This window comes from Eriocheir sinensis, chromosome 6, assembly GCF_024679095.1.
Source record: "Eriocheir sinensis breed Jianghai 21 chromosome 6, ASM2467909v1, whole genome shotgun sequence".
Taxonomy (NCBI): Eukaryota; Metazoa; Arthropoda; class Malacostraca; order Decapoda; family Varunidae; genus Eriocheir; species Eriocheir sinensis.
The window spans coordinates 22,439,363-22,449,212 of record NC_066514.1 but is presented as its reverse complement, the minus strand read 5'-3'; the positions used below and the strand labels follow the sequence as shown (position 1 = coordinate 22,449,212).

At 46.1% G+C, this 9,850-nt stretch overlaps 2 protein-coding genes across 2 annotated transcripts in view; one reads left to right on the top strand and one right to left on the bottom strand.

Moving 5' to 3' along the window:
• Positions 1 to 2,735: 2,735 nt before the first annotated feature.
• LOC126990240 (uncharacterized) overlaps positions 2,736 to 9,850 on the top strand; it is a 158,865-nt gene continuing 151,750 nt past the window's right edge. Inside the window, exon 1 of the mRNA XM_050848795.1 lies at positions 2,736 to 2,961. The gene's annotated coding sequence lies outside the window, so the exon portion shown is untranslated. The remainder of the gene's footprint in view (positions 2,962 to 9,850) is intronic.
• Positions 3,045 to 3,581, bottom strand: LOC126991223 (uncharacterized). The gene has a single exon (XM_050850009.1). It carries the CDS (start codon positions 3,579 to 3,581, stop codon positions 3,045 to 3,047), a length of 537 nt encoding a protein of 178 aa, XP_050705966.1.

Genomic DNA, 9,850 nt, shown 5'->3' with positions numbered 1-9,850 from the left:
GACAGCTGTGTGTTATCATAGAGTAGGAGATAGATGCTTGGAAGGTTGTCAGGTGAAGAATTTAAGTTATTTAACCCAGTAGCAGCAGGGATCATGTTTCTTAATGGTCCATCCAAGCGAGAAAAATGAGAAAAAATCACCCCTCACACAAACCATTTCATAATATATATCAAAGCATTTGTGATCTGATCATGTATCATCTATTTTGGGGGGTTTATATCATGGCACAAATTTGGCCCATCGCTGCTACACGGTAAAGCCACAAATTTGGCCTCTCGCTGCTACCGGGCACCAAGTATATCAGGGTTCAAGATTCATAAATAATAGCAAGGTCAGAGGTTCATACTTCATTTAGTCTTGAGTTATGTAGGCCTTGCTGAGATTGTCTTTTGTTGAAGGTTGTGGAGTAATGTAAAGTCATCAGCATATGAGTGGGTATTACAGTTTGTATTGAAGAGATCATTAGTGAAAGCTTGAGAGTGAGTGAAAGAACAGAGCTCTTTGGAACACAGCATATGAGTGGGTATTACAGTTTGTATTGAAGAGATCATTAGTGAAAGCTCGAGAGTGAGTGAAAGAACAGAGCCCTTTGGAACACCGCTGCTAATAGACTCGAGAATAGAACAGTGTCTGCCTATCTGCAGCAGAAATCGATCAGCCAGGAAGAATTATATTGAAACCAGATATTGACCTCTTTACTTTTATAGAAGTGATGTTAGCTGGCTTTTTGGTAATCATTAAGCTTTGCCCTTGAGCTGGTTCCTTTACTGAAAAAAACACGATAATGATAATAATAATAATAAGAAAAAGAAGAATAGTTATAATAATGACAATGGAAACTCATGCAACAAGTGGAGAGGCGAGCCAATGATTAAAACAAAGACTTCATCGCGAGCCACGGAGTTACAGCACCGTGACGCTTGTGTGTGTGTGTGTGTTCCGTCACCCCGCGCCCAGCCACTCACCTCTCCTTCCGCAACCAGCACCTCACCCCCCTACTGGTACCCCTTACCCCCTAGTTCTGCCCCTATTCATCTCCTTCCCCTCCTCCCACGCCCTTACTCTTAAGAAAATGCACTAATGATATTGTATTTAAACCCTCATTTGTCCCCTTGTCCCCTTCACTGTACCTCATGCCCTTTCTTCTCTTCTTCCTCAAGTCGCTCACCTCTCCCCCTCCTCTTTCCTCCTCTTTCTCTCCTTACCCTCCAGTCCTCGCCTATCCTTCCTTACTTCCTATTTCTCTCCAAGTCCCTCCAATCACTCATACCCAAGGAAAAGACACTAGTAACAATGCATATAAGCCTTCCCCATATCCCTGTCCTCTCCCTGCCCAGTCCCGCCTCTCCGCTACCCTCCCACCCCTCGGCCGGCCACCTGTAACCCTTGGCAAGCAGGTGTTCGGTCATGACGTAGGAGGCAGGGGAAGGGTAAAGTGGGCGTGAGGGAGCTGCCAACCTGCCTGATTCATATGGTTAGATATAAAAGCGTGCAGTGCAGACATATGTTATCTCCATTTCCTTAACTCCTACTTATAGAATGACGTAGGAGGTGATGGTTGGGGCTGGAGAGGGTGGGTATGGCGGAGGTAGAGCTGCCCGGCTGCCTGATGCTTGATATAGGTAGATATACGTGCAATAGACATGTAGTTTCCATTTCCTATCGTTTATTCAAGTTGATAATGCTCTCGTATACATGACCACACTTCCTTAAGCGTCATTTACAAACTGTCGTGTTATAACAGCCGTAGAGGTAATGGCTGTGTATCTTCACGCGTTATTAACAGGTAGTCGTAATATAACAACTGTAGAGGCGGTTCACACATCACCAAGAGATCTTTACCCACACGTCGTTGACAGAGCGCCGTACAAATTGGTGTTCGACCGTTCATTCTAAAGCAGGAGTTAAGAATCGAGGCGAAGCTCGGGCAGAACACAAGGCCATTGAGTCCACTCGTACCGTGGCGACAGTGACCAGGAGAGGCAGGGTACACCAAGGGGACATAATCTGATGCCAAAAGTTCTGTCTCAAATCAAGCTCACTGTCGACACTGATACATCGTAGAAAGACAGCGTAAAAACGGAAATTCAAGATCTCATTGGAGGATCCTGAAGACTGGACGCCACATAATAAGTCTGATATCTGAATTATAACAGTAATTACATAATGGTCAGATCAATGGTTCGGGGCTGGGGAGTCATTACTGGTGGTCAGCGTGGGGGAGGGGGGGGGGGTGACAGCAGTGGTCTTTACGGGTGGGGGGTGGGGGGCGCTGCGGAAGGCTTTGGCTGGTCGATAAAAATGTTAATTGACGATAATGATTGTCTACCATCTGAGTTATCATGGTAATTACCTACATAACAGATAGATGGTTGGGTGCTGGGGAGTCATTACTGGTGGTCCGCGGGGAGGGGACAGCAGTGGTCTTTACGGGAGGGGGGGGGGAGGGGGAGTCGACTGGGCGTTACATATTAATAGTCTACCATCTGAGTTATCGTAGCGACATGGTAGATACATAATAGATGAATGGGTCGGTGCTGCGTATTTGTAGTCGCTGAATAAGGCTTGTAATGCAACCGTAGCGCTGTGAAGGCTATTGTCTTCCGGGAAAGTCCTCAGGCTGTTATGTTATGCGGGTGTAGCGGGTAGCGGGGAGGCTGACAGTTCTTTATGGGGGGTCGCGGAAGACTTTTAGGGGGGCGGGCCGAGCACCTGCCGCGCGGGGTGACTCGGTAGCGCGCGGCCAAGGGTCCCATCGTGTCCGTGCAGCGGCAGTTCATCGGTGAGTGAGTTGCTGGATGCACCACTACGCCGCTCCGCTCTGAGCCACGCGCTCCCTCGCTCACCTGCCGCACGTGGATATCAGTCACCTCAGTTTTGCTTGTCAGTGCGCGTTGGACTGTGCTTAGCGGTGCCTCGAGACCTGCTTAGTGTGGTGGTGCCCGCCTGCAGGACTGACTGGTGAGTGTTGACATGGGTGGACTTTGCAATGGTTGACCTCCCGTGTGGTTAATTTTTTATTCGTTTCTTCTTCTTCTCTTTCGTTATGAGTTTGGCGGGGGTGTGGAGAGGTACTGGTGACCGCTGTGGTAGTGCTGTGTGGCTGTGGTTGTTGTGCGGCGCGGCGAAGGGGGACTGGTGACCGCTGTTGACCGCTGTGGGGGGGGCGTGTGGGTGTGTCGTGGTGGGAGGGCGTGTGGGTGTGTCGTGGTGGGGGGGCGTGTGGGTGTGTCGTGGTGGGGGGGCGTGTGGGTGTGTCGTGGTGGGGGGGCGTGTGGGTGTGTCGTGGTGGGGGGGGCGTGTGGGTGTGTCGTGGTGGGGGGGCGTGTGGGTGTGTCGTGGTGGGGGCGTGTGGCTGTGTCGTGGTGGGGGGCGTGGCTGTGTCGTGGGGGGGCGTGTGTGTCGTGGTGGGGGGCGTGGGTGTGTCGTGGTGGGGGGGCGTGTGGCTGTGTCGTGGTGGGGGGCGTGTGGGTGTGTCGTGGTGGGGGGGGCGTGTGGGTGTGTTGTGGTGGGGGGGCGTGTGGGTGTGTCGTGGTGGGGGTGCTGAGGGTAGGACCTGAGTGTGTGAGTGAGTGCATCATTGCCGCTGTGGTGCGTTGTGTGGGAGTGGTGGGTGTGTCGCTGGCCTTACACGCGGTGGAGGAGCATGGAGGGTCAGGCGGGGCGGTGCGGGGGCGGGGCGGGGCAGTGACACCGAGCCTCACTCCTCGCAGAACAGGTTACCGCCGCCTCGTCTGCTCCATCGCCCCCTCAGCTCCTGCGGTGCCGTGGGCGGGGGTCAGCACACGAGGGGAGCCATGGAGGGGCCTTGTACCCTTGCAGTTTCCCCCCCCCCCCCCAGTCCTGTGCCTGCATTTTCTCTTAAACTTTCACTTCACGGGGAGCGGAACTTTTTGGGAAAATTTACAGTTTAACCCAACCAATGATTTTTTTGCTTGGTTCATGTTTTTCTGGTGATAGATATAGTGAATTGCACGACTATTATTACTACTACTACTACTACTACTACTACTACTACTACTACCCCCCCATGACATAACAGCCTGATGATTTTCCCGGATCACAAAAGCCTTCACAGAGCTACGGTTGCAATACAAACCTCATTCAGCGACTTCAAATACGCAGCAACTCGCCCCGTGACTGTATTGCGTGTGTTTCAGTACCTAGCGAAAGTTTTGTGAAGGCAATTCTGGATTATGAGACCGCGTAGTTAAGGGATGTATTGGGACCTTTATATAACCTATCTATCTATTTGTCTACTTCCTATGCTATCCAAATCCCCTATGCAAGAGTCAACCAGCATCTTCATTCTTTCATCTCTTCCATTGCTGTAAAAAAATCTATGTATGCAGACCCACGGTTTCTATAACTATGGTTGGGCTAGGCTATTGTTCTAGAGGGGTTAGTTTATCTTCTCTAGCTCATCCCTATGCTATCCAAATCCCCTATGCAAGAGTTAACCAGCATCTTCATTCTTTCATCTCTTCCACTGCTGTAAAAAAAATCTATATATACAAATCCACGGTTTCTATAACTATGGTTGGGCGAGGCTATTGTTCTAGAGGGGTTAGTTTATCTACTCTAGCTCTCCCTATGCATTCCAAATCTCCTATGCAAGAGTTAACTAGCATCTTCATTCTTTCATCTCTTCCATTGCTGTAAAAAAATTATATATGCAGACCCACGGTTCCTATAACTATGGTTGGGCTAGGCTATTGTTCTAGAGGGGTTAGTTTATCTACTCTAGCTCTCCCTATGCATTCCAAATCCCCTATGCAAGAGTTAACCAGCATCTTCATTCTTTCATCTCATCCATTGCTGTAAAAAAAATATATATGCCTGCAGACCCACGGCTTCTATAACTATGGTTGGGCTAGGCTATTGTTCTAGAGGGGTTAGTTTATCTACCCTAGCTCATCCCTATGCAGTCCAAATCCCCTATGCAAGAGTTAACCAGCATCTTCATTCTTTCATCTCATCCATTGCTGTAAAAAATAATCTATGCCTGCAGACCCACGGTTCCTATAACTATGGTTGGGCTAGGCTATTGTTCTAGAGGGGTTAGTTTTTCTACTCTAGCTCTCCCTATGCATTCCAAGTCTCCTATGCAAGAGTTAACCAGCATCTTCATTCTTTCATCTCATCCATTGCTGTAAAAAAAATATATATGCCTGCAGACCCACGGCTTCTATAACTATGGTTGGGCTAGGCTATTGTTCTAGAGGGGTTAGTTTATCTACCCTAGCTCATCCCTATGCTATCCAAATCCCCTATGCAAGAGTTAACCAGCATCTTCATTCTTTCATCTCATCCATTGCTGTAAAAAAAAATATATGTATGCAGATCCACGGCTTCGACAACTATAACGGGATGTTGTTAGGCTATTGTTCTAGTGGGATCACCCTATTGTTACGTTATACGCCACGCAACACAGATTATTAATATAGGAAGGCTGTCCTCTCGTTGTCTAAAATTACTGCATTTATTGTGGGTTTCAGCAGGAAAGTGCGTGTTTGTATTGGGGGGGGGAGGAGGGGGGAGGGGGTTAATGAGTAAAATTAGGCGTTCCTGCTAAATATTTATGTAACCTTATATATTTTCACGCAGATACGTTTCTCATTTTTATTGTTGTATTCGAGCAGTGAAGTTATTTTTTCTTCGTTTGTTTTATCCGTGTCAGGTTATGCGTCCTTAAGGTAAAGGTGCAGATGAGAGCATTCACTATTAGCTGCGCGTGGCCTCGGTGCTCATCTCCGTAGCTTGTGAGGGGCTACCACAATTTACCGGAATCCGTTTGTTGATAAGCAGATTCTAAGTGTTTTGTGTTATAATGAAGGAGTGGAGTATATTGTTTATGTATTCTTGATCTCTTATATAAGGACATACGCTCGTGTCTGTCTATTCATTATCAGTATTAATCTCCGCTATTTGCCATATGTATTGAAGTATCTTTTTGAATATTTTGAACTTGGTATATACGCGTTTTTTTTTCGTATCTCTATTTTTATTTGTATGTTTATTTGTGTTTAAATATCCAACTTTCATATTTTCTGTTGTTTTTGTTCGTTTCTTTTCTCTTTTAGCTGCGTTTGTGTTTAAAAATGTTTATACTCGCTGTTGTGTTTTTTGAAGCGTGAACAAAAAATGCGTTTCTATAATTCAACAGCGGGTTTTTTTTCGTTTTTTTTCGTGTATTTCTTATTTCTGAGTTATTCATGCGTGTGTAATACTGATGTTGCGTTCGCCTGTGCTCTGGAACGTGAGAATGTGTGTGTGTGTGTGTGAGAGAGAGAGAGAGAGAGAGAGAGAGAGAGAGAGAGAGAGAGAGAGAGAGAGAGAGAGAGAGAGAGAGAGAGAGATGTGTGTGTGTGTGTGTGTGTGTGTGTGTGTGTGAGAGAGAGAGAGAGAGAGAGAGAGAGAGAGTAATGTTCATGTGTGTGTGTGTGTGGTCACTTTTGTCAGGAATGCACTATACGTCATCATGACCTTGCGTAATATTTAATTCCTCTCTCTCTCTCTCTCTCCATTGAACAGAATCAGGAACCATCATCTCTCTCTCTCTCTCTCTCTCTCTCCATTTAACAGAATCAGGAAACAATCATCTCTAACCAAATTTCAACACTCTCTCTCTCTCTCTCTCTCTCTCTCTCTCTCTCTCTCTCTCTCTCTCTCTCTCTCTCTCTCTCTCTCTCTCTCTCTCCATTTAACACAATCAGGAAACAATCATCTCTTAACTAAATTTCAACACAGCTAAGAAGGAAAACGCAATTGAAAGTCAGATCAAGCGGAGCATTTCGTAGAGCTTATAACACAGACGTCACATAAAAGAGCCCGTAGTATATTTTGAGGGATCAGAGAGTGTTAGTGAGGCTGAAGGAAGCGAGAGAGACGAGGAGAAAAGAGTTGTTTATAGGGTATAGTGATTCTGTTAATAAGTTAGCTGCCTCATTGAAAGCGTTTTGTCTGCCTCACACACAGATGTCTTGAGGGAAGAGAGAGACGTGTGAGGTGAAGGCAAGGGAAGCGAGTCGCAGCGAGATGCAAAGAGTTGTGTATTTTGGTCTTATTGATGTTTTAGATGCCTTGTTGAAAGCGTGTTGTCTGCCCACATGCAGGAACCCATAACATATATCTTGCGGGAAGAGAGAGAGACGTGAGGTGAAGGAAGGGAAGCGAGGCGAGGAAGGAAGACGGGGTGGGCGGGGATGGTAATTGTATCGTAATTATTAGTGTTTTACCGCCTCGTCGGTGAAGAATTGTACCGTCAGGGTCCAATGGTGAGGGAAGGCGTGGGAGGAGGATGAGTGATTGAGAGAGAGAGAGAGAGAGAGAGGGGGGGGGGGGCGGAGGTACTGTTACGTTAGTTATGCGAGAATGATGATATTGATTGTTTGAGAGAGAGAGAGAGAGAGAGAGAGAGAGAGAGAGAGAGAGAGAGAGAGGTGGAGTATGTTTGGGAAATTCTTTTGTCCTGAGGTGAACTGTAGTTATTTACGTTGCTAATAATGATGTTCCAATGTGCTCTCGTCCGTTCCTCTATAACACGGACGCACCTAAAACGCCCATATTCCCAAACACTTCGGGGCTCACACACACACACACACACACACACACACACACACACACACACACACACACACACGCATTGTATAAAGCTTTGGTAGAGGTTGTGTTACTGTCTCCATGGGTATTGTTATGAGCCTTTTGTAATAGTTTGACGAGGCTTCTACGCCATGGATGAACGTGAAAAATACTCGTGAAAATATCCTTCTTTCTTTCTTTCCTTTTCTTTTTCTTTCTCTTCTTCTTTTTCTCCTTTTTCTTTTTTTCTTCTTTTCTTCTTCTTTTTCTTCTTTTTCTAATTCTTCTTCTTTTTGTAAGTCTTCTTTTTTTTCTAATTCTTCTTCCTCTTCTTCTTCTTTTCTTTTCTTTTCTTCTCCGTCTCCACCTTTCCCGTTCCTTCCCTTAGGCGCAGAGCAAGGGCCGCGGTCGCACACACTTTCCGCGGTGACTCACGCTGAAGAAATCGATTGTAACTAACTTTGGATTCAGCGACGCGTCTCCTTACTTGCTGCCGCCGCGTCCTGAATTGCAATAACGCTGACGTATGCCTCCGAAGAATGCGAGGACCCATTACCCAGCGGAACAACGGCTCATTAGGAAAGGGCTGGTGGCGATGGGGACAGAGGACAGCTGTAATGGTCTCCGGGGTTACACACACGCAGGGCTTGTGTTAGCCATGCAGCACAGGACTTAATCAACCAGTTTGTGGGTCGGGGTAACCTGCAGCTGGGTCGACAATCGGCCTCTTGCAGACTCCTTATGTTCTTATGTATTTATGTCCTTATATTCTCAGTCGCTTCCGTCTCACATAAACTATTTCCAAAAGCCAAAAAATGAGATTAATCGTGTTTCCATGAGTGGTGTTTCGTGTTCATGGTACAGAAGGTTGGTCAGACTATCACCAGGGTTATAGAACTGTCAATGGAAATGCCGACAACTCCTACGAAAGTCTTGTCAAATACGTGTTCTTGGGCGCCGATATGTACACAATAAGCCAAAAATGAGGTTAATCGTGTTTTCATGAGTGGTGTTTCGTGTTCATGGTACAGAACGTTGGTCAGACTATCACCAGGGTTATAGAACTGCCAATGGAAATGCCGACAACTCCTACAAAACCCTTATCAAATACGTGTTCTTGGGCGCCCAAAATGAGGTTAATCGTATTTTCATGAGTGTTTTTTTGCGCTCATGGTACAGAAGGTTGGTCAGACTATCACCAGGGCTATAGAACTGTCAATGGAAATGCCGACAACTCCTACGAAAGTCTTGTTAAATAAGTATACTCGAGCGTCGATATGTACACAATAAGAATGTCACTTCATCTTACCCTATCTTCAATGATGGCGCGCGAAGTACCCAGAGTTGTATATGCGCCGTTTGGTTGATGTTTTTTAACCCGTCCGCTGCGATTGTCATGGATTTGGCCCTCAGTGGTAGCCTGGTAACATACAGTCTTTCTCTGCCTCTGTGATGGCTAGTGGAGTGTTTCTTATGTGGTATTGGTGTGCTGGATATCCCCTCCTTAGGTGCAGGACTTTACATTTTTCTTAATTGAATTGTAGCAGCCACTTTTTGTTCCATTCCTGTAGCTTGGTGATGTCTTCTGGTAGGAAATCCGAAGCCAAAGGGTTAAATACTTCGTTAAGAGGAGTTTACACCGTGAAGAAAGAGGTTAATTGACGGAAATGAAAGAAATAAAAAGGTTCTCTCCCAGACTAATTTTCGAGTGGGGATTAAGGGGAGATGAGCGTTCCAAAAATAGGTTATATACGAAGCAGTGAATTTGAGATGAGAATATGATTAAAAAGAAAAGTTTAGTCAGTGAAATTAGACACAATTATTCACGTTCACATCCATTAACGAAAGCGAACGCCAGAAGGTCTTGACACCACGCCGTTCACTTATTAATTTTTATACTAAACTATTTATTTATCTATCTATCTATCTCTCTATCTATCTGCCTTGGCGTGACATTAGGCAGAGTGCATTGTTAAGCTAGAGAGAGAGAGAGAGAGAGAGAGAGAGAGAGAGAGAGAGAGAGAGAGAGAGAGAGAGAGAGAGAGAGGGAGAGAGAGAGTGTACTATTGAGGTTCTGTCGTTCACTTTCTTTTCCAAATGAACTCGATTACCAATTCACGTTCATCGGGAAAGGAAAGTGAACGCTATCTCTCTCTCTCTCTCTCTCTCTCTCGAGCTAAAAACTGCAGCCAACCTGAAGTCATGACCCGCGCCGAGTGTGTGTGTGTGTGTGTGTGTGTGTGTGTGTTTGGGGGCGAAAGTGTAATAA